We start from the raw sequence: 26,912 nt of genomic DNA, 5'->3' as shown, positions 1-26,912 counted from the left end.
GGGGCACGTGTCAAACGATGACTCGTGGGTGCGGTTAGCAAAACCCAGAAAGTGTGACATTCTACCAGATGAATGCCCTGGTTTTGTAATAGACAAACGGTAGGAGAGGGAACAGTCTTCTCTGGATTCCAAGAGTCTTGGGCACATGCCAACCAAATGTCACATGTAGACCTTATTTGGATCGTGATTCAAACAAATCAACTATAAAAGAGAGAGGGAGAGAGAATTGAGGAAAATTAAGCACGTATTGGATATTTGAAGATATTATGGGAATTATTTAAATTTTTAGGTGGGATAATAAAACAGATATAGTCCTTATGTTGAAGAAATCAGAGAAAAAAGTCATACAGGTCTCTTCTCTTCTGAGGGTGATGGTCAGATGTGACAGCAGTGTGAGAGGCACTTCCATCCCAAGGGTCCTTCTGTAGCACGTGGTTTCCCCTCTGGGCGGTTCTCGGTCCCCTGGGTGACGCCGCCCTTGTTCCGGTGAATAATGTGCTCTTTCGGCTCCCTAGTGATCTCCTGTGGGAACCCCGGGACTCCGAGCAATGCCCGAGTGGTGTTCAGTGACGGCCTGGTTTTCTCCAGCTCCGTCGTCTATGAGTGTCGGGAAGGCTACTACGCCACAGGCCTGCTCAGCCGGCACTGCTCAGTCAACGGCACCTGGACAGGCAGTGAGCCAGAGTGCACAGGTGAGAGCCCAGGCCCTCTGGGCTCCGTGGCAAATGGTGGCCGAGAGGGTTGGGCTCCTCCATGTCCAAGACGAAGGCTGTCGTTAGGAGATTGGGGAGGCTGGCTGGAGGGGTGGGACTTGCCCCTGAATGAGATTCGTACAAACTGAGCACGTACCGTGTGACAGCTAAGTGCTATTTTTTATGTGCGTTATGTCGTCTGATACAACAACCCTATGAGGTAACTACTATTTGCCCCACTTCACGTAGGAGGTTCCTGAGGCTCAGAGAGGTTGAGATGTGTGGAGTTGCTTTCTCGGGCTTTGGCCACTTTCGTGGGCTTTCTTTTTCTCCTTTAGTGCAAACCCCAGGGCTCAGCCTGACCTCTTTGCACTTCAACTCTACCCCCATCCACCATCTGGGTCAGTTCCACTCTCCCTTGCACCCACCCATGCCCACCCTGGCCTGGTTCCCCAGCACCATGTGGCCCCACTGCTCCCCTCCCTTGCTTCTCTGAAGAGCTGCCCAGACCCTTTTTCTGTGGGGCGCAGACAGAGGGGAGCGATGAAATAAAGGAATCTGACAAGAATCTCCCTTTGTAAGTCCTAGTCTTTGATTTCAGGCTCCATCTGAAACCCCCACCCTCACTTGACACCACAGCCAGGCATGTCCATCCCTCAGGTCATCAGACCCTGTTTCTGGGCCTCCAGCCTGCAGAGGCCTCCTGGGCAGAACGACAAGTGGTAGACAATTGTCTGTGTGGTTCATTAGCACATCTTAGCCTCTGCAAGCTGCAAACCCCCCCTCTCCCTGGGTCCCAGCCTCATTTAGGAGCTGAGGCCCCTGGGCACTTCCTCTCAGATGGGTAGGCTTTGAATAAGAAGGATGGTCTTCATAGCCCAAGTTTCCGGGGTACATAAGGATGGGCTGGGCAAGGAGAGCAGAGTGCAGGAGGACCCTTGCAGGGAACTGGGCAGTGCCCACCCGGCAGCCCATGCTGGGCAGGGTGCTCTTAATCTGACAGTTTTCCCTCCTGAACGGGAGCACAGAGTGATGGGGGCGGCCTCCATCAATGGAATGCGGGGAGAAGAGGTGTGGCCTGGCAGTGAACAGTGCTGTGTCTCCCTATCCTAGTCATAAACTGCGGAGACCCTGGGATTCCGGCCAGTGGCCTCCGGCTGGGCAATGACTTCAGGTACAACAAAACTGTGACATACCAGTGCGTCCCTGGCCACATCATGGAGTCACATAGGGTGTCTGTGCTGAGCTGCACCAAGGACCGGACGTGGAATGGTACCAAGCCCGTCTGCAAAGGTGAGTCTGAGGACAGCATGGGGCCAAAGAAAATACAAAAGTGAGACTTGGGCCTCGGACATCCCCCAGGGAGGGTGACAAGGCAGAGCCCTGACATCTTCACGGCGGGTGTGTGGGGTGAGGTCCCTGAACATCTGCAAGGAGGGAGTCGGAAGGTACCAAGGCAAGGCTTGGGCTTTGAGCATCGAGAAGAGAGAGAGCCGTGCAAAGAGGAGTGTCTTGTCACACCTGATCGAGGACTTCTAAAGGAGCAAAAGGACCAGAGCTCCTCCTGCTCAGCCCAGAGTCCTACCAGGTGCAGGGTAGCCAGTGGCCGGGCCTGGTTCCCCCAGAAGCACCAGCACTCAGCCTGCTGTGGTCTCTCCCCAGCCATCATGTGCAAACCACCGCAGCTCATCCCCAATGGGAAGGTGGTGGGGTCTGACTTCAAGTGGGGCTCGAGCGTGACGTATGCCTGCCTGGAGGGGTACCAGCTGTCCCTGCCTGCGGTGCTCACCTGTGAGGGCAACGGATCCTGGACCGGAGAGCTGCCTCAGTGTTTCCGTAAGTTGCTCTCAGGGTCTTTAGTGCTTCCTGTCTGCCGGCTCCTTCCCCTTCCCTCCGAGCTCTGCTGCTAGAACTTCTAGAACAGATACCCCACCTCCAAACCAGGGAGGGCCTTTGTCAGTGTTGAAGAAAGAAGGAAGTTTAAAGGAAGAAAATGAGACTATCTTAACTGAGCTCTGGCTGCGGACTTTGTGTGGGGTCCCAATGAAAGAAATTAAGCCAGAGATGGGGGGAGGGCTTCTTAACCCAAAAGGTTGTTAACTGGATTGGGTGGTACCCGAAGATCTGGGCAGTCCAGTGCTGGAAACATGCCCATCTTCATGGGGAATACCCTGCACAGGAAAGACTCCTGGGAACTCATGATATTCTGGTGGCAGTTTATTTCTGTCTCTGTTGTGTCCCAAAGAGCCCCAGGTCCATTTCAGGGCTCATTTCTTTTTTTTCTTTTTTTTAAGGTTTTTTAAAATGTATTTTTAGAGAGAAGGGAAGTGAGGGAGAAAGAAAGAGAGAGAAATAGCAATGTGTGGTTGCCTCTAGTGCGCCCCCAACTGCGGACCTGGCCCACAACCCAGGCATGTGCCCTGACTGGGAATTGTACCTGCGACCCTTTGGTTTGCAGGCCAGCCCTCAATCCACTGAGCTACACCAGCCAGGGCTCAGGGCTCATTTCTTACTGAGTCCCCTGGAGAAGCAGGGTCCAGGTCGCTCATTCTTCTTGTAGCCTCTGGAAGCCTTTCGCAGGGCCTGTGCTTTGGACAAAGGGCAGGACCTATTTTTCCTTCCTACTTGATATTTGTCTAATGCTGCAAAAACCTATCAACATACAACTACACTTGTTTGGTTACCACTGACTGTTTGCTTCCATTTGGGAAATTTCAGCAGAGACGAGGACCAGCAGCTCAAAAGTGGCCCCAGGAAAGGCAGTATCTGGTGCATGATTAGCCCCTCGGACCTTCGCATGCCTCAGGGCAACCTGAGGGACACAGCAAGTCTCAGGGTTGACCTTGCTTTTCTTCTTGAGTTGCTTTTTTGCAATGAATTACAGTTATCACTGAAAAAATTTGTCTGAGAGCTACAAATACAGAGAATGGGACACTGTCCTGAGCCCCCAGTTCCCAAAGGCAGCCGCGGTTGTGCCTCCACGTTGGTCACTCTGCAGGTTTGCACTTGAAGCAACAGGAGTGCGATCTCCGACCGACAGCATGGAGTCCTGCTGTACGTGCTGGTTCACGGCTTGTATTCGAGAGGCCAACACCACCTTTCCCTCCCGATGCATACCCATCTACACATCATTTTTAATGCTTTAAAGAATTTCCTTGTTGTAGATGCTACAATTTGTCTAAACTGCTCCTACCGGTGACAAATTTGGGTTTCTCTAATTTAATCATGTTAGAAGCAGTTCGGTAAGAAATAGCCCTGGGAATAGCATTTCTTTACCCTTGTGCTAAAGCCCTAGGCATGCAGGAGTGAGCATGCCGGGTCAACGGACATGCACTCTGTGTGTTTGGGTGCACGCAGCCATACTGTCCTCTGGAGAGAGTGTCCCAATTTGCACTCCTCCAGCAGTTTACAAGAATATTTCTTAACTTATATCCCCATTAACAATGGATTTTCCCAATTTTTTTAAATATTTACCAGACTGAAGAGTTTTAAAAAGATATCTCATTATTTTCATTGGAACCACATTGCTTATTAGCAAGGTTGAGCTGCTCTTCCTTGTCATCCATTAGTATTTCTTAACTTTTGAGTTGCCTTTTTCTAGATACGGTAGCTTCCAATCAGCTCGGCCTTTGAGCAACTTCTGATTGGTCAGGTCTAGACTCCCCAGCTTCAGGGCCCAAGCTTCCATTTTATTTGCAAATTATTAGGAGCCTCGTGACTCTGTGTACACACACACATACCCACATCACAGCCTAAAGAATGTTCTCCATGCCTGAAGTGAGGTCTCGGGGAACTTTGCCTTCCGCAAAGTCCATTTGTGACAGTCCTCTGAAGACCCGAGTGAAATGATCACGCCCCTTGCACAGCCCCCCGCAGGGTAAAAGCACACCCTTTGGATGGCTGTGGCCAGTCTGTCGACTGACATCAGGAGCCGTGAACACACTCCAACCCGGACAGAGAGGTCCACTCCTAGAGAACTTCCCCTAAGTAATACAAGTAAAAGTAATACAAGTAAAAAGTAATACAAGTAAAAGGCCGTATGTAACTTATAACAAGTGCCTAATATAAAAGTTATGATAAACTGTAATTATGGTACAATCTCTCACTGCAAAATTATGTGGCCAATAAACGACAAGGGTGTCAAAAGTGCTTCCCAGATAAGGTCAAGTTAAAGGAGTTCATCATCACCAAGCCCTTATTATACGAAATGTTAAAGGGACTTTCTAAGAAAAAGAAGATCAAAAATATGAACAGTAAAATGACAGCAAATTCACAACTGAACCTAAAAAAAAAAAAAAACTAAGCAAACAACTAGAACAGGAACAGAATCACAGAAATGGAGATTACATGGAGGGTAATCGCAGGGACGGGGGAGAATGGGGGAAAAGATACAGGGAATAAGTGCATAATTGGTAGGTACAAAATAGACAGGAGGAGGTTAAGAATCGTATAGGAAATGGGAAAGCTGAAGAACTTATACGCATGACCCATGGATGTTAACTAAGCGGGGGGAATGCTAGAGGGAAGGGCGTACAGGGCAGAGAGGATTAAAGGGGAGAAAAAAATGGGACAACTGTAATAGCATAATCAATAAAATATACTTTCTTTAAAAAATGATAAGGATGTCATACACCTGGGAAATGTTCACAGAATACTGAGTGAACAAAGCCAGGTTACCAACGTTTGCTCACTGGGTTTGCAGCCACGCACAAACGTACTTACCACTGAACAAAAACCAGACGGGAATGGGCATGAAAATGAGAAATAAAACAGTTTTGGGTTGTGGCTGATAGTTTATTTTATTCTCAATGTTCTAACCCCCCCTGTAATGTTCCTCTATTACTTGGGTGACAACTGATAAGCATTCTGAACGTGGAAAGTATGGAAACACGGCAACAGCAATGAGGCAGGTGTTACCGATTACCCCGCGCTGCCCCCATTTCCAGAGCTCAAGCGGAACCCAGAGGACAGCCGTCCAAAGAACAAAGGCTGGAGTCGGGGTGGGTGCAGGCTGGGCTCTGGAAAGCAACTTGGACCTGCCTTTCTCCCTTCGTCTCCCCAGCTGTGTTCTGCGGAGACCCTGGTGTCCCGCCCCGTGGGAGGAGAGAAGACCGGGGCTTCTCCTACAGGTCATCTGTCTCCTTCTCCTGCCAGCCCCCTCTGGTGCTGGTGGGCTCTCCACGGAGGTTCTGCCAGTCAGATGGGACATGGAGTGGCACCCAGCCCAGCTGCATAGGTAAGAGGTGATTGCGCAGAGTGTCCCAGCTGTGGGCTCAAGATGATGACTTTCCTTCCCTGTGCTCAGAGGTCTCATCTACAAAAGGTGACAAGTCCTCCTCTGAGCGTCTCAGAGCAGAATGTGGAATGGCCAGAGCTAATCTGCTGCAGGGAACGTACAGTCAGCCAGGGCCGTGGCTGGGGTGGCGGACGGGAACAGGAAACATCCAGAGGCGGGGAAATCAGGATGCGGCTCTGTTTTCCTTTCTATACCTATTTCCCAGAGTGAGCAGAGGCAATGAAAGCTTCGGTGACTGTGTGGTCTGTTTCTTTGTTTTGCGTTCCAGACCCAACCCTGACCACGTGCGCAGACCCTGGCATGCCGCAGTTCGGGATACAGAACAGTTCCCAGGGCTACCAGGTAATGAGGTGGGCTGAGATCGGGCCTCCTGGTCTCCCGCCCCTTCCGGCCACTGTCAGCCGGGGCTCCTTCCTTGGAACAGCACTAGTGGGGGAGGAGACCTCGGAAGCCAGAGAAAAGCTCTCTGCCTGTTTGAACTGAGCCCTGGAGCCCCCTTCAGAAACAGCAAGGGGTTCACAGCAGTCCCCAGGAGCTGACGCAAAAGAAAGATCCACATGTAGCTTCCCAAGCACTTCCCAGCAACCCCGTGTAGTTGGGGTGGAGTGCTTGTGGAAGTACAGAAATGAGTGAGACAGACAGACCTTGTGTCCTAAAGGTGCCCGCACCCGCCGACAGACAGAGGGCTCAGTCAGGACAGTGGGAGGGAGCAGTGCCAGACAGGAGACAGGCCCCCACCCTGTGGGCTTGGCCCAGTACGACGCCGGCTCTGTGGACACAGCTCAGAAAGAGCTTCAGGAGAAGGAAGGGATTTGGACAGCCTGGGATGGGGCACTTTGAACAGGAAGCTGGAAAGTAGGGGTGTGTTCACAGCAGGACTACTGACTAGAGAAGGGGAAGAAGGGCGTTGCGGGCCGAGGCAAGGGCAGGGGTAGGAGTTGAGTCATGGGAAAGTAGCGATCAAGTGACAGGTATGAAGCATCGCCGGGTGGAAAGTGACCATGGGACCTTTTATCCTTGCCACAGGTGGGGAGCACAGTGCTCTTCCGCTGTCAAAAAGGTTACCTGCTTCAGGGCTCCACCACCAGGACCTGCCTCCCCAACCTGACCTGGAGCGGAACCCTGCCCGACTGTGTCCGTGAGTGCAGTCGTGCCTGCGTCCCAACACTGCGCCCCTGGGCAGCACGTGGCCTCCCCTAGCTGGGCAGCCAGGACAGGCTGGAATGCTCTGAGCGACAGGGAGGTCACACTTCTCACCGGGACCAACACTGGTCTCTGTCATCGGTACTCCTTGGGGACTCAGAGAACATTTTCACACAAAAGCCTTTCTGATCTTTGAAGGCAATTCCTGTGCCTGAACAAAATAAAAAGAAAGAGCTTTCCAGTGGCTGTGAAAACTAACAACCACCAAAGCCAGCCCTCGGGATAAAAGATTTCAGGTTTGACCACGATTACTCCTGCTCCCTGAGGATAATGCCACAGGCTTCGGTTCCCCCAGGGCTGACAAGCCAGTATCCACGTGGTCTCCATCTTGGCCATTCCTGTAGGCAGCAGGGCTGGGATGTGGGAGGAGATGTGGGCAAGCGATGCTGGACGTGAGAGGGGCCAACAGGGGAATGGTCGAAAGGCCTCCTGAAGACCCTACTCTCCCCAGGTCCAACAATGTCTTTCTTCTCACCCAGCCCACCACTGCAGACAGCCAGAGACGCCAACCCATGCCAACGTTGGGGCTTTGGACTTGCCCTCCATGGGCTACACGCTCATCTACTCCTGCCAGGAGGGCTTCTCCCTCAAGGGAGGCTCCGAGCACCGTACCTGCAAAGCAGATGGCAGCTGGACAGGCAAGCCACCCATCTGCCTGGGTGAGTGTGCCCACTGGTGAGCCTCTCCAGGGTGGAAGGCCACAGGTGACAGCTGAGCCTGAGTGAGGGGAGGGGACAAAGGAGGAGGAAGAAACACGACTTCCAGGAGCTGGATCCTGTCTCTGATTTTCTGAGGTGTTGAGTTTCTTAGGAGGTAAAACCAGGACAGTCTAAAGAGGCATGTGTGAAGCCAATCCCCAGTTTTGTTTTGCTACCTTCTACCTGAGCTTAAACACTCTCCCAGGTTTATATTGAGTCCTCAGACAGGGAAAATCTCTTTGTTTCAGCAAAGCAGAATAATAACACACTGTGCATATTATAACCTTGATAAAATGGTACCTACCCACAGGTCCCTTGGGATTACCAAGAGTTCACAAACTCCCCTCCCCCTTTTCTGAATTTATTCATTCTCTATTTCTTGATCATTATCCCTATACATACCTGTGCTGGGCATAGAGAATTTGGAGGTAAAAGACAGAAACCCTGCCCTAAAGGAGCTCCCATTTAGCCACAGAAGACAAACACATTATCAGATATAACAGTACCTTCAGGAGCATAGAGATGGGCTGAATGCTGCAGGGATGTGGTGGAAAGGCACTAATTTGGCCTAAGAGGGGGGAGGGAGAAGTCAGGGAAGGCTTCCTGGAGAAGGTGGTCTGGGTCCAGTCTTACGAGTCCAGCAAGGAAAAACTCTCAGTTTGGTACTGGAGTGGCAGGGAACTCTTTCTTACAGGTGGTGAGCTCGCCATACGCCAGGCATTATTTTAAGTACTTCGTGTGCACTAACTCATTTACTCCTCATAGTCCTATGAGGCAGGTTCTGTTCATGTCCCCATTTAATATATAAGTATAATCTGTAAAGAAACTGAAGCACAGAGAGGCTAAGCAACATGCCTGAGGTCACTAGCTGGTAAAGGGAAAGAACCGAGATTCAAACCCTGAAGGTCTGAGTTCCGAATCTGAGCTCTTAAGTACTTTATTATTCTTCCTCTCAGAGAAAGGCTTCAAGTTCAGAGGCTTTATGAGAGCTAAAATTTAATAACCATCTTGTATTTACATTCATCATATGAATTGTTATAAAAGTCTTTTATTTATGGAAAGTAATGACTTCTCCACATATGGTAATAATATTAGATTTCTCCCTGGCTGGTATGGCTCAGTGGATTGAATGCTGGTCTGCGAACCAACGGATTACCGGTTCAATTCCCAGTCAGAGCACATGCCTGGGTTGTAGGCCAGGTCCCCAGTAGGGGGCGCTTGAGAGGCAACCACACATTGATGTTTCTCTCCCTCTCTTTCTTCCTCCCTTCCCTTCTCTCTAAAAATAAATAAATAAAGTCTTTTTAAAAAATAATACAAGGTTTCATTTTTAGAGTACATTTATTTAAGTTTTTCATTTGGTAAAATATGCATAATATAAATTTTACTATTTTAACTATGGTTAGGCTGGGAGTTCCCTCCTGATTCCATGGCGCTATGCCAGGAGTGGGGTGTATTGCAAGAGTGTGCCTCGCCTTTCCCACCCATTTCTGTGTGGGTGTTTTCTCAGGCAGCCAATATGGAGGAATCACTCAGCTCCTTTCTCTCCGAGGGAACTGACCCTCGTGTGGCTGTTCATTCAATGTGTCCACGGGAGGAGGGAAATTCAGGAGCCTCCTGTGTCGTCTTGTTGGTCTGGGGTCCCTTCAGTTGTTCTTTATGTACCTAGAGTATAAGACCCTTATCCGATACACGATTTGCAAATATTTTCTCCCAGTTTGTAAGTTGTCTTTTTCTTTTTTTTTTTATTTATAGTACAATCCCCTTTATTTCATTCATCACCTAAAATGAAATTAGACTGTCACATTTTAAACTCCATTTTTGTCCTGTGTTAAATTTTTTTCTCATGTTCTCACAGCCTTACTGAGATATAATGGATGCACATAAATGACACATATTTAATGTACACAATTTTAAGAGTTTTGATCTTTTCACTTTCATGTTTGTGCCCTTTTAAGCACAAAAGTTTTTAATCTTGAAAATCCCGATTTACATCCATTTTCTTTGCTGGCTTTGCTTTCACTGTCATATCTAAGAAACCATTGCCTAATCCAAGGTCACAAGGTTTTACACATGTTTTCTTCTAAGAGTTCTGTAGCTTTAGCTCTTACTTTTAGGTCTTTAATTCGTTTTCACTTTTTTTTATTGTGTTAGTTGGGGTCCAAATTCATGTTTTTGCATGTAGCTATTTGGTTGCCCTAGTACCGTCTGGTGAAAAGACAAAGCTTCCCTCGTTGAAGGTCTCGGCAGCCTGTCCAAGACCATTTGACCGTGTGTGTATGTGTGTGTGTGTGTGTGTGTGTGTGTGTGTGTTTAGGTCTGGGCCCTCAACTCTGTCCCGCCCGGTTTATGTGACTGTCTTTATGCCACACCACCCTGATTGCTAGAGCTTTGGAAGAAGTTTTAAGTTGGAAAGTATAAGTTTTCCTTTTTGTTCTTCTTTTTCAAGACTGTTTTGGCTATTCTGGGCCCCTTTTGTTTCTGCATGAACTGTAGGGTTAGACCATCAGTTTCTGCAAAACAAACAGCTGGCATTTGATAAGGATCACGCTGAATCCAAGATCGATTTTGGAATTGTTGCCCTCGGAACAGTGCGAGGCCTCCCAGTCCATGAGCATGGGACGTCTTCCCTTTTATTTAGAACTCTAATTTATTTAAACAATTGTTTCTCGATTTTGGTGCACAAGTCTTGAACTTCCTTGTTTACATTTATTTTTAAGTATTTTATTCTTTTTGATGCTAATGTAGGTACTTATATTTAAAAATACAGTGTGCTATAGATGTAGTGAAATCTCAATTCAACCCCTTACTGTGTGATCTTGAGGAAGTCCCTTCACCTCTCTGCCACCCAACAAGTTTTTCTTCTGTAAAATGGAGGCAGTAATCTCTACCTCACAGTTTTGAGAGGAAGGGTAAATGAAATTACTTGAATAAAGAGCCTAGAACAGCACCTGGCACGTAGAAGGCTTTCTCCCTCTTTGTTCCTTCATCTGGTGTATAAACCTAAGACAGTAACGGTGTTTTGCTCAGAACTGCTTCTTCGTTGAGTCACTGTGGAAAATTCCTCTGCAGCTTCTGGATGCCCAAACACAAACTGGCCTCCAGAATTGGAAAGATTGTGCTAAAACTCTGTGACCCCCCCACGGAGACAGTAGGGGCAGTCTGTCCTCACTGGGTGACAAGGCAGGCTTTCCGTTGTTCCTCTGCAAAGGAAGGAAAGACGCTACCATTTGTTGACCGTGACTTTCCTGGACATAACCTCATTTAGCCAGCGTAGAACTGTGAGGACTGTCCCAGCAGAAGGAGACGAAGACTCTGGTGAATTGACTAGTCAAGGGCACACAATCATTACGCAGCACTGCTGGAACCTGAACATAGGCTGTCGGGCTCAGGCCCAAAGCCACGGTCTTGCCTTTGCTGCAGAGCGCTGCTCAGTCTTAACGTGGGCTCCAAGGGAGGAAGCACTCCACGGAAACCCCCTCAGGGCTCCAGAAACTTACTTTTAATAAGAGGAAGTGCCGGGTGTGGGGGAGGAAAGACTCCAGGACCGGGCTTCCAGCCCTCGTTAGGGGCACTCAGGGGATCTGTGCAGCAGGGTGGGAAAACAGACATCCTCGCCTCCTTTTTCCTCTCCCTGAAGTGCAGCATGTCCTCTCATTTTGAACGCAAAAACCCACAGTAGCGTTAGCAATACTTAGGACATTGTCTCCGGTAGAAATTGCCAATTTTCATATTATATGACAGCTGTTACTGATAATCGTGAAATATTGTTTCTGTTTCTGACTAGTTCAGACGATGGTAATTACTGGACCCGCTGCTACATCCTGTTATTTAATACAGTAATCAAGAATTATGTGTAATTCTATCCCAATTCCTTGTTTAATATAACTATAACTGGTATGGGAGAGTTCCTTTGTAACTCTTTATATTTTGTCCTCCTGAGAGAAATCTGCACCATCCCGAGACCATCAAAGCAGCCTACCCTGGTCTAAGGGGTTGAGTCCCAAGCAAGATCTCTAAGAACGCACTGACCTAACGTCAGAGAGGTAGACACTGTTTTTCCAGAGGCTGATCCTGTTTTCTCCCATCCTCTTTTCCCAGCAGAGGTCCGGCCCAGTGGGAGACCCATCAACACTGCCCGGGAGCCGCCACTCCCCCAAGCCTCAGGTATGTACGGACCAGCTCTTTGGCTCAAGAAACGTGTTGGTCCCTTCACCTAGTCACCCAGACCCATGCACATGAGTTTCTGCGTATCCAACAGAAGGGCATGAGGACTATCTCTAGAGCCAAAGGGACTTCCCGTCCTACCTCCCAACCCCAGGCTGACTTCGGGAGGAAGGGAGCCTGAAGGAAGCAAAACCCCCATCCAGAGGAAGGAGCCAAGGTTTTCCAAGAGCGTGTCCAGAGCTTCGGGCTCCAGTGCCATTGATTCCCGCACCCCTCCAGGCACCAGACACACAGACCCGGTGCTGCCCAGGGAGCTTCCTGGGAATGGCCCCATGTCTAAGACAGGATGGGTTCGTTCAAAGTGTAATGGCCAGAACTGGACACGGAACCAACTACAGGTCTGCCTGACCAATGCAAAAGTGTTACACACCATCACATCCTTTTTGACCCCAGTAATTTTATAAGTGTGTGCACCATACAGGGATCCCATAAACTCAGTGCGGATTCCAGTGTGGTCATTGATCAGCTATGGCCTTGGGCAAACGAGCCTCCCTCCCTGAGCTTCAGTTTGCCTTTCCATAAACAGGGATTATAACACTTGCCTTAGAGAAGTATCATGAGGATCAATAGCAGTTTTAGTAGCTGTCACTAAGTACCGGTTCATGTGCCTGACGTCGTGTGATACACAGTCTGCCACACTAGATCATGTAACCCCTGCAGTCACTCTGATGAGGCAGGTGGGTGGCCCCCATTTACAGAACTACAGGTGAGCAAGTTGAGACCTTGCACCTGACCAAACAATGGATAAGGTACAGCCGAGAGAGCGCCCAGGTCTGTCTGCCACACGAGACTGACCTGCTGGTTGTTTCTCTCTTCCCTTTCCCCGTTCTTCATCTTTTCAACCTCCTTCCTTCTTCTCTTTTCTTCTTTCTTTTTCTCTCTCCTTTCTATCGTAATTCGCACCCTCTCTCCGTCTCTGAGGTGTTTTCTCCTTTTTGCTATCATCTCCTCTCTCGTCCCCTCCATTCACTCCCCCTGAGAGCCAAGAGGATCACGGACAGCCAGAGCACTGTGCCGCCTCCCCCGTGTTAAGGAGGCTGGAAGAACAACCTCATGACTGAACTGGGATCGGTCACCAGGGGCCCTCCACTCTACCAGCACACATTCAAGTCCCTCTCTTGTCTGTTTCTCACTTCCTCTAGTGCCTGGGGATGTTTTTGCCAAGAACTCCCTATGGAAAGGGGCATATGAGTACCAGGGGAAGAAGCAGCCGGCCATGCTCAAAGTGACTGGCTTCCAGGCTGTCCACAGCAAGGTCAACGCCACCATGATTGACCACAGCGGCGTGGAGCTGCACTTGGCGGGTGAGGAGCGGGCCACCTCCGTGCGATCTGGGGTTCCTGAGGGGGGATGGGCACATGCCCTTTGCAAGGATGTCATTACACTGTCCTGTCGTGGGAGGGGGAGGTTCAGACCTCTCTGGCAAACAGGGCGAGAGGAAGTATCTATGCATCTTTGTTTACATGAAAAAAACGCCAGGGACGAAAGGGAAGTGGCTAGACGACAAACGTCAATAACTTGAACATAGGCAGGACTCTGAAAAACAAAGAGAAAGGAGACTCATATCCCCACAACTGAACCGGCAATGGGGGCTGAGAACCCCAGAAGCCAAAGTACAGGTAGTCAATAAACACGAGAAAAATAGGTTTTGTCAGCACTCAGGAAAACCAAAGTAAACACAAAATGTGTTTTCCCACTAAAATTTTTTTGAAGATTTTATTTCTTTATTTTAAGAGAGAGGGGAAGGGAGGGAGAAAGAGAGGGAGAGAAACATCAGAGTAAGAGGGGAACATCAGTTGACTCTCACACACCCCCGACCGGGGAGCTGGCCCCTAATGCTGTTGTTGTGCCCTGACCAGGAACTGAACTGGCAACCTTTTGCTTTGCAGGACGATGCCCAACTCACTGAGCCACACCAGTCAGGGCCCCACTAAGATTTTTTTAAATAATAAACTTCTGTACTGGTCAGGGTCCAGTGAAGGCCCTGATACAGTGCTGGTCAAAGGAGGAAATAGTACAGTTCTAGAAAACAGTCTGGCAATTTGTGTCAAGATCCTAGAAAATGATTGAGCTCATTAATTAAGAATTTTCATCATAAGAAATAATTATGGATGGAGTCAAATGCTCATAAATAGAGGATGTTCATATTACAGGGCTATTCATATTATATAAATGCTAATATCTAAAACCAAAGAAATGGACACATTAATTATAGGATATCTGCTAGATAAAATATGATGTCAGTTCTGGAAGAAATACATCCACCATCATGCATTTAAAATGTGACTCCAGTTTTTAAAAGAAAAAAGTATATTTATAAGAAAGGAAATTGGAAGTAATTACACCAAAATATTAACAATGGGCATTTCTTAGTAGTGAGATCAAGAGTGATTTTTTTCCTTCATGCATCTCTGCATCTTCCAGAATTCCCCCAGTTTTCAATCCTTCTGTAGTCAGAGAAACGAAGTATCATAGAAAGAAGTGTTTATTGGATGGACGGACAAGTGCATGAGGGAAGGAATGCACACATTCACTCACAGCCCCACATACACTCGCATCCATTCATTCCCTCACGTGTGCACAGACACAAGTGAGCGTGCACATCCACGCTTTTGCTCTAAGAGCGTCCTAAACACACTCACATGCTCCCGGATACATCGCTCGTGCATTCCTGTGCACACTGCGTTGTAAGCACGCCATGGACTACCTGACATACAAAACCACATTCACTTTTTCTCATACGCGCATGTGTAAACCGGGTCACAGCCACAGGCCAGTAACCCATTGTTCATGAACACGCATGCACCCATGGCACGTGCTCACAGTCAGCCTTCACAAACCCACCCGGCACTGCACCCACCTGCGTACCGTTGGTTACGCGTGGAGTGTTTATATCAGCATCCACCCGTGAAATCCCCCTCGGCTGCCCGCCCACCCCCGCCTACCCACAGATTTGGGTGGTGAAAGTTTCCCGGGTCTTGCAAGCTACCCTCTGAACTTCCTTTTCCCAGGAATTTACAAGAAAGAAGATTTCCATCTCCTGCTCCAGGTTTACCAGATTACGGGGCCGGTGGAGATCTTTGTGAATAAGTTCAGAGATGATCACTGGGCCCTCGATGGGCATGTAAGTTCAGCAGGTCGCACGCAGTCCTTGAACCCCCCGTGCCCTCGGCCCATCCCGATTCCCAGATCACTGGCAGGGAAGAGGAGGGGAGGAGAGGGCGGAAACTCCTTGGATCCACAGGGAAGCTTGGGAGGAGGTTTTCTGTAGGGCCAGAACTGGGAGCAAGGGAGTCCTCACCTGCCGGAGAAGTGGGCAAAGGAAAAGATAAAACGGGCCGGGAGGCTGAGAGTCCAAAAGATTGGCACACTTGAGCAAGATGGAGAGGGTTCTAATGTTAGAGCCAAGGCAAGGAATTGGAGGTCAGCAGTGTACGTTGGAATCCAACCGAGCAACCTGAAGGTCATGGTGTGGTGGTGGGAGCTGAGAGAAGGTGGTAAGTCCCTGACAACTACCTTGAACGTGCACTCACATTTAAGGACGTGGATTGTGGCTGATCCAGCGTAGCTCGGGAGGCTAAAAAATAGGAGAAGGGATACCACTTCCTTGCGTTCCCTTGTGGAAAAGTCTTGTTACATTCTAGGACATTCTTGAGATGGAAGCTGGATCCCCAGGGGTACTCCTCTGCCCAAACCTTCCAATTCATGGGCAGCAGAGTTGAGCATAGTATCACCTATCACATGACACTATGTCTTGGCTTGCTGAGGCTAGAAGAGTGGAAAGGAGGGAGAGGTCCTGGTGCCTGGAGGAGTAGAGAGCTGAGGGGCCAGGGTACATCCCCCTGGACAAGACTAGTTGGTGGAGGACTGAGGCTCTAGTGACTTTGCTTTATGAACGCAGAAGGGGAAGCAAGTGGTCTCTCCAGGGGCAGGCACAGACTGTTCATTCCTTAGTGTGCTGGAGCGTGTCCTGTGGACCCCCTTGGCAGGCCAGGCCTGGCCAGCTCCCGTAGTTGCAGTCCAACAGCCTGCCAGGGCAGCAGACTCCACTGCTTGGGGCCAAGGGGGAAGGGGGGCGGTGCCAGAGGTGAGAGAACAAGGGACTGTGTTGGGAGGGGAAGCCAGGTGTGCAGACCAGGGGCCAGACACGAATGGGGCTCTGAAGGGCCAGGTGCAGCTGGAGCTCTGCCTGGAGTGACAGCCAACCATCCGGCCAGCACGTGTTTGAGGGTCAGGTGAGGAGATCAGCCCAGGGCACCCAGACAGGGGGCCCCACCCTGGGGGAGGAGCATGAGCTGGCAGGGACAGCAGGGGCACTGGCGTTCTCAGGGCACACCCACGGCCAGCATGGTTGAGTCTCTGAGCCAGTTACACAAGCATCATGGAGGCAAGTGGCTGAGGGAGCAAGAAGGAGTTATGTCCCCAATTACCACCCCCCCCAAAAAGAATTACAGCCAATGGAACTGGGAGGAACTCTCCAAAGTACGTTCCATCCACTAGGTACATGTTAATCACGATTCGGTTTGTTCCACGGAACTCTAAAAGGCAGTGTTTCATGGCAGTAATAATAGCTAACGCTTCTCCAGGGCCTGTTAAGTGTTGTAAGTGCTTCATCTATACATATTAATTCATTTAATCTTCACAACCACCCTAAGACTTAGATACTGTTATCGTTCTGGTTTTACAAATGAGAAACTGAAGCCCAGACAGAATAAAGGATTTGACCAGTGGGAAATAAAAATGTCTCCCTTCCTCCTACAAGCAGTCGGAGTAGGGGGGTGGGGAGCCCTAACCCTAACCTAACCCCTTCCTGGGTGTGGGCAGAGCTGCAGTCTGCGAGTCTGCAGAGCCGGCCGGAGGGCAAAAACAGCAGGTCTGGCCTGGTTGGAAGGACTCCCATCTTCTTCCTCTCTCTGTTCCCCACCACCCCAGGTCTCCTCAGAGTCTTCTGGAGGCACCTTCATCTACCAAGGCTCCGTCAAGGGCCACGGCTTTGGGCAGTTCGGCTTTCAAAGACTTGGTAACTAGCGTTGGTCCCCTGGAAGCGTGAGCGCATGGGTGTGGAGGGGAAACGTGCACATTGGGGTGGAGGGTAGGGGCTTGGCGACCATCGGCAGCCTAAGACAGGGGTTCTTCACCTTTTCCGGATCAGGGACGCCTTTGAGGCTCTGCTGAAAGTTGTGGAACACCTCTCCAGAACTAAGTGCAATGCACAGCACACTCAGCCTTTGCCAGCTTCACGCTCAGCCTGCGAGCTGAGGGCCCAGCTGGAGGGACATTGGGTCTCAGATACAGCCCTCTAAAGTGCTGTCTGGCCAGCCCTTGGGCATCGCCCAGCCATCCCAGAGCACTGAGACATGGGGTTCTTTGTCCGTGTCGCCCTTTCCTCCCTGCATGTCCCAGAGGTTGGCAATGCCATCCTTGACATGCAGAGGAGAAAGCTGAGTGTCCAGGAGGCTTCCCTCCCTTGCTCTCCCGTCATTTTACCCTGCACGCTCCACACCATCAGTGTCCAGCATCCTCACTCCAGAGATTGGCCTTGACCCGGAGCCTCTGGGTGCTGAGCCTGGAGCTGTAATGGGGGGAGGGGTCCTGCCTTCTTGGGAGTGGTGCAAGGGGAGACATGAGGCCCTCACACCCTGCTCTAGAGCCCGCTCAGGCTACGTGGGTGCTGACACCACCAGTCTCCAGGGCCCCCTGCTGGCCAAGGCAGTCATTGCGTGTTCTCACAGCTCTGACCAGAAAGCTTGTCTCAAGTGGAAACCTGCTTCCGTGATGTGCCCACTCCAGCCGGCCCCTGCCCCAGAGCTGTTCTTAGCTCTGCCCCATGAGCTGCACGGAGTAAGACCCTCTCTCTTCTGTGCAGTAGCCCTTCAAACACCTGACCCCTCCACCTACAACACTGGCTAGAACTCAGCAAACCCGGGTTCTTGCTCTGGCTTCACAGCTGACTCCTGTCTCCTGAGAAGGGCCCTCGCCTCTCGGAGCCTCACCCCCTCGGTTAGGTGGGACACTTAACAGGGGTATAGGTGTCCCGCTGTGTTTTTCTGAGCCCCAGACTTGTGGGGGAAGGGACAGGCGAAGGAGGGGAGACCCTCCAGAGGCAGAAACTTTAGTGCGCCCTCTCCCACGTCCACCAGAGCGGGTCCACATGCATCCATGTCATATTTTGGCTTCCTTGTAAGGTACCATCGGGTAAAAAGCTTCTGTGGCCCAAAGAAGTTTCAAAACTTTTAAAGGGCTGCACCCTTTCAAGATTTTATTCTGCTACATAGTTTCAGGTTATTGAGAAGATTGGCTTCCCCAGGACTAAACGCCATCCTCTGCATACGATCTGACCAGTGCCTGTGGGCCCCTTCTCCCGGGAAAGGCTTGGGTATGTGGAAGGCAGGCTGGTGGGCTCTGAGCGCCCAGGCCTCTCCCAGTGGAGCTGGAAGAGGTGACCGCCCAAGCCGCAGCCGCACTTCCCAATAGTGACCGCTAGGAGCCGCACTCTCAAACTGTGTCTGACTTGAGGTTTATGCTTTGGGACTTGCAGACCTCAGGCTGCTGGAGTCAGACCCAGAGTCCATCGGCCGCCACTTTGCTTCCAACAGCAGCTCGGTGGCAGCTGCTATCCTGGTGCCTTTCATCGCCCTCATCATTGCAGGCTTTGTGCTCTATCTCTACAAACACAGGTACAGTGCAAGAACAAGGCACAGGGGGCTGGGAGGGTGACAAGACAGTGCCAGGCCCTACCCCTGACCCAGCCCACCCAGAGCTCAGGAGAGCTGTAACCTTCTGAACCCCCCCTCCCCTCCCAGGTGCCGCCCCCTCCCTCTGTCCTACTTACTTTCGGCCCCTGAGTCTCTCCTCTTCTTATATCTCGGTCACTCTCTTATTCCCAGGAGAAGACCCAAAGTTCCGTTCAATGGCTATGCTGGCCACGAGAACACAAATGTTCGGGCCACCTTTGAGAACCCCATGTACGACCGCAACATCCAGCCCACAGACATCATGGCCACCGAGGCGGAGTTCACAGTCAGCACCGTGTGCACGGCAGTATAGCCCCAGGCCCGCTGCCCCCGCCACCGCCACCGAGAGCCCCGCCCCCAGCCACCGGTGAGAGGGGCCACGGGGCCAACTGTTGTGTGCATGCTTTAACATCTATCCTAAACAAGTATTTAACAAAGGAGGGGAAGTTACTCCAGTGGGATCGTTTCAGCTCAGGCCAGAATCGTCCTCAGGTTCCATCTTTAAGGTCCAGCTTGACTTTTGCTCACTCGGCACTCTTCCATATAGAATGCAAAAAAGAAAAAGTAAAATTCCTCGTGACATCAGTCAGGCCTTACAGGTGATCAGTAATGACTCTGAACTTTGAGCTGCAGGATTATTGAGCAGGATGAGAGAAAAATAATAACCTCCCATACCTGCCCACGCCCCCACTCCACTCCACATCGGGGGTTCCGCCGGGGTCTCAGGTACCTGTGTGCCATCTGGGAAGAGGGGGTGGCTCCGAAGCCAGGCAGCCCTCGGCACTGCCCCTCACCAGCATCCCGCCCCGGAACATTCTGTGGGCCCTGCTGTCCGGCTGGGCCCTCCACCTACGTCGGGCCTGCCCAGCACCGGGACAGAGAAGGTGCTGCTTGGCTCAGGGATGGGGTGCCTAAAAACAGACACACTACGTTCAAAATGAACAACGAGGTCATAAGTTCAAGTGATGCCTAGCCAGCGCCACTGGAATTGAAATAAAAACCACACACAGGAGTCCCTGAAGCCTGTGGGGTCAGTGAGTTAGGGGCAAGAGGGCAGGCAGGGCTGGGTGAGGACTTCCATGGATGGTTTCCTCCATTAAAAAGTACATCTGTGAGAAATGACACTTTATCACTGTTCAAAGATGGATATAATCTAGGCAGGATTCATTATTACATAGTCGTTGGTATTATAATTCCTTTTTCCTTCTTATTTTGAAAGAAACTAAAATGAAAACATTTTCCTGGGCCCCTAGAAGCACAGTAGCCACTAGGCTGTGGGTCTCCTGTGTGGAATGGATAAGTCGGCCCCACCCAGGAAAAGACGACAGCTGGGAAATATATGTTCTGCCGTGGGTAGTCAGGGAGCCCACACCCCACCTGCAGTTTAGAAACGTTAAAAATCAAAGATAAGGATCAAGGCAACTCATTTTCTTTCATTCTCTCCCCTTCATTCCTCCTTTGATTTGCTCTTGCTTTCCTTTGCTCCCCGCCCCTCCCCGCCCAGTGCCTCTCTGGTTTGACAAACTCTGGTGTGATCTGTTTGTTCCCAGTTCTCCAGGGGACAGGAAGTTGCTCCCCTGAGCACCGTGCCCAGTGCCCATCACGTCCGTCCCTCCGCCTACCTGTGTCTGCTACCGCTGGGACTTGGGCCCTTGCCCTGCCGCCCTCTGCACCCGCCACCCTGGAGAGGACTCCCAGTGTGCCCTGCCGGGAGCAGTAAAGGAAAAGGGGCTGAGACCGAGAGAGGAAGCTTATGGATTTCAAATAGCAGAGCAGCTTGTGGATGTGCTCATGTGTATGGGCCTGAGTGTGGGCGTGCAGGTACGCACCCACCCACCTCCTTCATTGGTGTCTATGGAAGAGACCACAGAAGCTTCAACAAGAGAAATGGTGTGAAAGATGGCTCATGCCCTGCTCCCCACAAACACAAAGAAGAGGTGAAAAGGAGGAGGCGCCGGCAGCATTGAAACCCACGCCCCGCCCCCTTTGTCAGAACTCAGTCAATGTGCTGCCCGGATGCATCCGCGGTGGTCAGTATGCAGAGACCAGCCGGCCGCAGATGAACGGTCCCAGCTGCAGAGTGACAGCCAGTATTACCCCAAGGGCAGAAAAACAGCTTAAGAAACAGTTTGGAAATCAGTCTACTTTTTCCAACATGATTTTATTGCATTCTAACCCCAGTGAATTAAAAAGTCATTCTGGGATCCGGGCAGTGCTGGAAAAGAAGGGCGGGGAATCTGGCCAGAGCCCAAGGTCAAGTCTGCCTGTCAGTTGACAAAAAAGAGAAACAAGTCTGTGGCCCAGACGGGTGCCAAGTCCACAGGCATTGGGGAGGTGCTGAAAGGGAGAGGGTGACGAGCCTACCCCAGTGGCCAAAACAGTAATGGCTACATTAATGTTTCTTCTCTGTGCCTGACCCTTGAGGTATCTCATTCCTAGGCCTACACCAACCCAAAACATAAGAATGATTATTCCCCTTTTGTAGATGAGAACACGGAAGCCCAGAAAGGTAGAGATGGAAGCCACAGTAAAGCATGCAGCCAGGATACAACCCCAGACGGCTCCGACTCCAAAGGCCACTATACCGGCTGCCAGGAACCCAGGTCTAGAAGGGGCGCCAAACACAGGGAGCAGTAGGCGAGCATCTGCAGCAGAACCGTAGCCAGCGCTGACGGGCCAGGCAGGGAGCCCGTGTGTCCTCTCTGGGTTCCATTCTCTCCACTCGGGCAGCAGCATCAGGGCAAGGACCAGCCCCGGCCTCCTGGAGCTGGCGCTGGCCCCTTGGCTCCCAGTGGCCCCTTGCCACAGCAGACAGAGGACCTGGGCGCTCCTGAGTCACAGGGGTGGAGTGGCTGAAAGTCACATTCTCCCCAGCTCCTTGCCAGTGGGTTTGATTTATTTTACTGTGGCTGGATCATTAATGAATTCCAGACAAGTAATTGTTGGGAATCGAACGAGTTCAGGAATCAAAGTGTGACATTTAGAGCCACTTTCTCTGTCCTTGGGAAGGTCTCCATGGGCTTAAACACGTGGGCATGTGCGGCATTTGGCCTCAGATGTTCGTATCACAGTTTGAAGTGACAAATAGAAACGTATGGGGGGGGGTACATGGCAGGCACACCTGGTTCTTGAGCAATTCTGAGTCGAAACAATAAAAAATCTGACCAACACAAAGATTGGCTAGAGTGAAGTGAGAAGTGAGTTTCCAGCAGACACTGGGACTGGCAGGGGCAGGGGCCCAGTGTGCCCACACTGCCTCTGGGTCCCAGCATCCCTGGGCTTGGCGGGAGAGGACCGGTCCAGACAAACACTCACACGCTCACCTCTCTTCCCCTGGAAACAAGTGCAGGAAGCTCTTTGGCTGCTCCCTTTCCCCTTCTTACACTCCTCTCAGACCTGCCTCCTCCAGCCCTGCCTCTGCCCCCCTCCTGGGACACCTCGTGAAGTCGCAGGCGATGCCCAGGAGCACGTGCTGGTGAGGCGCCCGGCGCTCTGCTGTGCATCGCCCTGCCCACCTCTGGCATTTTTCTCTCTGCCCCCAGAGGCTTGGAAGGGACCAGGGCAGACTAGACCCTTCACCCACCATTCACATGGCATACCCATCACCATCCCATGAGGAAAAAGAAAAGTAAAAAATTAAAAAAAAATCTTTTGTACAGAGATATATTTTTATTATACAAAGTTTGTACAGTACCAAAAAATGAAAGAAAAAAAAGGTGTAAATTTTTTTTCATTATTGTAGGTAAACAGTAGTGGAAGCCTTTTTTGTAAATGTAATAAAATGTATAAATATGGTTTTCAGAAAACATCAAGTGCTGTAAATATGTAATCTACACACCTTGGCTTGTCTGCAATATATACATTTAATTTATCTGTCTCTGTATATGAGGCTTCCCCCTGGGGTCCTGCATTATGGTACTTTCCTGAATTTGAAAGCAATTTTAAATTTTTTGAATTCAAATAAAATATAAATTTTTGCATTTGTTTTCTTATATGTTTATGTCTTTTTTTTATGGCTAGGGACAAGTGTTTGTTGGGGAAGGGGTGGAAAGACATATTTGGGACTAAAAGCCAACTGTGGAAATCTCTTTGTTAAACTGCTTTGTGTGGCCTCTGTGATGTGGTGGGAACTCCTAGCAGAAATGATAGTGGATTCACCATACACAAAAATTAACTCAAAATGGGTCAAATACCTAAACGTGTCAAGCTCTGAAATCATTAATCTCTCCCCCACCCCACCCTGATTCACAATCAGAACTCAAGGATAACAGAATCTAAAAAGCAAAGAGTTACCTATACCCCACTTAACAAGGATAAAGAGTCAAAGTGTGTTAGAAAAGTTCAACCTTGAGCTACAGAGTCTTCTGGGTGTTACCTGAAGGGAATGGATGGAGGGCGGAAGGGAGAGAGTCCCCATAAAGGCCCTCCTCCTCTCCCCACTTTCTCAGGTACAAAGTATATATCAGCTCTGCTCCCAAACTGTAAGGCAAATGAGAAGAGCCAGGAAAGGTTCAGCCCCCTAGGCACACCTTCCTTTCTTGTCATCCATAACCATCCTCGCGTTGTTTGGGTCCCAGATAACTCAGATTTCCTAGCACAGAGATCCTGGGGGCGGGATATCAGAGTAGATGTATGGTGGTCAGCAGACCGAAGAGTCACCGGCTACAGGCAACGCCGCCTGGGTCACAGACATCCAGCCATGTCTGAAGAACCAAAAGAACAGGGAAAGGCAGGTGGCAGTGGGACACCAGGGGGCGCCATCCTCCCTGGCAGCCTCCCCGGGGCTCACTGACTTGCCGTCTCTTTTCCTCCAAGGTCTTGGTGTAACCAGGAAGATGCCAGAGGATCCAAAACAAGTTCTCTTTTTCTTTTTCTTTCTTTCTTTTTTTTTTTTTTTGGCAGCTTAATCAATGTAATTTAATTATCAGTTCACTTCATCCCAAAATAGGATTTGACTAGCTTTAAGAGACGTGCGTAGCATTATAGGAAAATAAGGGATAAGGAAGTGAGAAGAAAGCCAAATAAACTGAGGCCTGGGATCGGTGCACAAATCGCAAACCACGCAAGACCTTCAATTTCTGGGCCCCCTGGTGGCCAAAACTTAACCACTCTAATCCCGTGGTCAGAAGCCAAAATCGATCACAAAGGTCGGGCTTCCCTGTGTTTTCCCCATTCCCCCAGGGTCTCATGTATGTGCCGGTCAGCCCGGCTGGCCTTAGCGCTGCCTCGGTTTCTGGGAAACCAGGAGGGGGGTGGGGTTGGGACCTCACTCACACGTGGTCATGATCAAGGTTCTGTCTGTCGAGGGGCTCTCCTGCCCTGACCCCCCAGGGACAATTCGCAGGGAGGCTTTCAGAGAAGCCTCTCACCGCCGGCTGGAGGACACTGCCTTGCGCACCTCCTGCTGGGCTCCGCTGCCTCTAACACGCAGAAACCGTTCTGGCCACGAATTCCCCAGACACGGAAGCAAGGCCGGTGGGGGGGTGGGGAGAAGAGGCTTTCCCCTCTGTGTCACAAGTCACCAGGCACCAAAGCTGGGCTCCTGAGCCCCAGTGAGTCTCAGGAGAGTTCTGTGGCCCCTCCCCTCCATGGACTCAGATGAACGGTGGTGCACATGCAAACCAGAACCAGAACCAGCCTTGGAGACAGACTTGTTTTCTCACTCTCCTGGCCCGTGGCCCCACCCTCCAGGTGTCTGCCTCCGATGAATGTGTCAAAACAAATGCGACTGTAGGGCTGAGTGTTTCGTGATGGCAGACGCGATCAGAATCATCTTCACAGGCGAAGAGAATCGCTGCGTGTGCCCTGATGCGAAGAGCAACGTCTACGTGGACCCCGTTCCCCTTGTACAGCAGGTTCAGGCAAAGTGTTTCACCGGAGCCTGCCCGTGGCTGTTCTGATGCTCTTGATGTAAATCAAGTGACTCTGAAGAAAGCAGCTCAGCCTTGAGAAATGGGAGAACTGACCACACACTGAGGAGGGGGCTCTTAAGCTCTCTGCCTGCTCCCCCAAGCAACACAGGATGGGGTCCCTGGGGCGCAGGCTCCTTCGAGGGCTCCTGACCTGGACCAGGTGGAAGATGCACCAGAGGAAACGAGAGGTCCCTGCTTGGCCGCAGGGAGGGGTGGTGGGCGGGATGATCAGGTGAGGGAGAACGTGCCTTTAGGGGTGTCCCACCTGCAGCCCAGAATGGCTGTGAACGCTGCCCAACACAAAATCATAAATTTTCTTAAAACATTATGAGATTTTTTTGTGATTATGTGTCACAATGTATGTAATGTGTGGCCCAAGATAACTCTTCTTCTTCCAGTGTGGCCCAGAGACGCCAAAGGTTGGACACCCCTGTGCCCGGAATGTGCATTTGGAGGTAACTCCAGATTTGCCTAAAATCAGAGTGGGGGAGCGATGCTGTGGGTATACTAGTGGCGATACAGATGGTGGGGTGCAGAAACAGCCGGAAGCTGGATGGGAGACTGAAGTGTCTGTCACCCCGGGATCCGGGGCCCAGCTGGAACCCCACCTCTCCTGTCAAGCTTCCCTGGCCCCCCACTAAACGCAGTGCCAACCTCCAGCAGCGGACTGTGGCAGGCGCTTCAGACTGGCGTTTGCTACTGAGAGGAGGGGGACTAAGGGAGGTCCAAAGAGGATGGGGCAAAAATGAGGTGAGTGGATGTTTCACAGGACTAACCCTGCCTACGTGGAGGTGCCGACTCCATTCAGGAAAAGCCTTTCCCAGGCAGCTGGACAGCGGCAGCCTAACTAGAAAATGCCCTTAGGAGGGAGAGGTGTGTCCAGGGACAGGGTCTGAGAGGAGTCTGAATGTGTAAGGCTCACTGGGCTGTGTGAGGAACGTTTGTGGGTTCCTGCGTGTGTATGAAAATGTGCTGGACGGTGGCAGAAGGTGGCAGCAGGTGGACATGGCGCCTGGAGGGGCCCAGGAGTCACCAAAGTAGGGCTGTCCAGCAGGCGATGGGCTCCTCAGGGGGGCGCCCAGGGCAGGAGACGTCTGGAAGTCATCAGCATCCACACAGCAGTAAGAACACAAACAGACGAGCAAATGGAGCGATGGGACGGAAATCTGGAGCGCAAAGACAGACGCAGGGCAGCCGGGGTGGCGTGGGGCCGCCCCCAACACCCTCGGCCCCTCTGCCATCGCTGCCTTCACGACTCCAGAAACTCTGCACCCTGTCCCCAAGGGGAGATGCTCTCCACCAAGTGACTACACTTTTCTCCACCCTGACAGCGGAGAGCTATCCCCACTGGAGGGAGGGGTCCCCAGAGCAGAATGGGGCAGGGAGAGCCCAGGGACCCAGACTGCTGTTTCGCAGCATGGAGGGACCCCAGTTGCCTTGCATGCCTTCAGGCAGGGGGATATGGGAGACACTGAGGCTGAGGCAGCTACAACCATGAGCCCAGCAGCTGGGGCCAAGGCTGAAGAAAAACTGGGTGTCTGTCTAAAGCACCTTCCCCTGCCCTCCCGCTGGTCTGCGGCCTGCTGAGGAGTCTGTGGAGCGGGCCCTTCCACAGAGTGCCTTTCACTCCCCCCCCCCACAAGGAGCCAGTGCCCTTCTCGGGTGGAGGACCAGTGCTGAGTAAGGGGGTGCGGCCCAGGGGCACACCCTCCCAGGGCGGCAGTCGCCGCTGTGGTCTGCCATGGCCAGGTCTGGCCTGTGGCCACGCAGGCCGAGAAAGTGCCCACACACTCTGCCTCTGGAGTCCACTTCCCAAGAGCAGACGCACGTTAATCAAGCTCAGGACGTGCTACACCAGATAGCAGTTTATTCGAGCAGCAGAGACCTGCCGGAGGACGTCTGGGACCCTGGCAAAGGGATGGGTCCCAAACACAGAAGCCACCTGAGAAGAGACCCCTTCCAAAGGCAGGGAGGTATGCGGGGAGGGTCCACCGGCCCGTTTTCTCTCCTGGCCCACGCTGCCCTCGCCTTCACGGCCGAACCCACAGGTAAGAGCTCCATGAAAGGAGACAGGTAACATCAAAGTTGTTCCCCGGAAACACGAGACACCGGCACACGCCCAAGGCAGGGGGCACTGACAGTCGAGGGTG

The 26,912-nt window shown here is 51.2% G+C and overlaps 1 protein-coding gene across 1 annotated transcript in view; it reads left to right on the top strand.

Moving 5' to 3' along the window:
* The window catches only part of CSMD2 (CUB and Sushi multiple domains 2), a 548,714-nt gene extending 526,053 nt beyond the window's left edge, over positions 1 to 22,661 (top strand). Inside the window, exons 58-71 of the mRNA XM_053921210.1 lie at positions 516 to 692; positions 1,806 to 1,985; positions 2,355 to 2,528; positions 5,755 to 5,928; positions 6,257 to 6,330; positions 7,015 to 7,126; positions 7,671 to 7,850; positions 11,994 to 12,056; positions 13,259 to 13,420; positions 15,128 to 15,240; positions 17,049 to 17,136; positions 18,655 to 18,793; positions 19,004 to 19,217; positions 20,401 to 22,661. Of these exons, the coding sequence (XP_053777185.1) occupies positions 516 to 692; positions 1,806 to 1,985; positions 2,355 to 2,528; positions 5,755 to 5,928; positions 6,257 to 6,330; positions 7,015 to 7,126; positions 7,671 to 7,850; positions 11,994 to 12,056; positions 13,259 to 13,420; positions 15,128 to 15,240; positions 17,049 to 17,136; positions 18,655 to 18,793; positions 19,004 to 19,163 (1,796 nt within the window). The 3' untranslated portion in view covers positions 19,164 to 19,217; positions 20,401 to 22,661. The remainder of the gene's footprint in view (positions 1 to 515; positions 693 to 1,805; positions 1,986 to 2,354; positions 2,529 to 5,754; positions 5,929 to 6,256; positions 6,331 to 7,014; positions 7,127 to 7,670; positions 7,851 to 11,993; positions 12,057 to 13,258; positions 13,421 to 15,127; positions 15,241 to 17,048; positions 17,137 to 18,654; positions 18,794 to 19,003; positions 19,218 to 20,400) is intronic.
* Positions 22,662 to 26,912: the final 4,251 nt, after the last annotated feature.

Source organism: Desmodus rotundus, chromosome 3, assembly GCF_022682495.2.
Source record: "Desmodus rotundus isolate HL8 chromosome 3, HLdesRot8A.1, whole genome shotgun sequence".
Classification (NCBI taxonomy): Eukaryota; Metazoa; Chordata; class Mammalia; order Chiroptera; family Phyllostomidae; genus Desmodus; species Desmodus rotundus.
The sequence above is the reverse complement of the archived record's forward strand: the minus strand, read 5'-3'. Positions and strand labels throughout refer to the sequence as shown.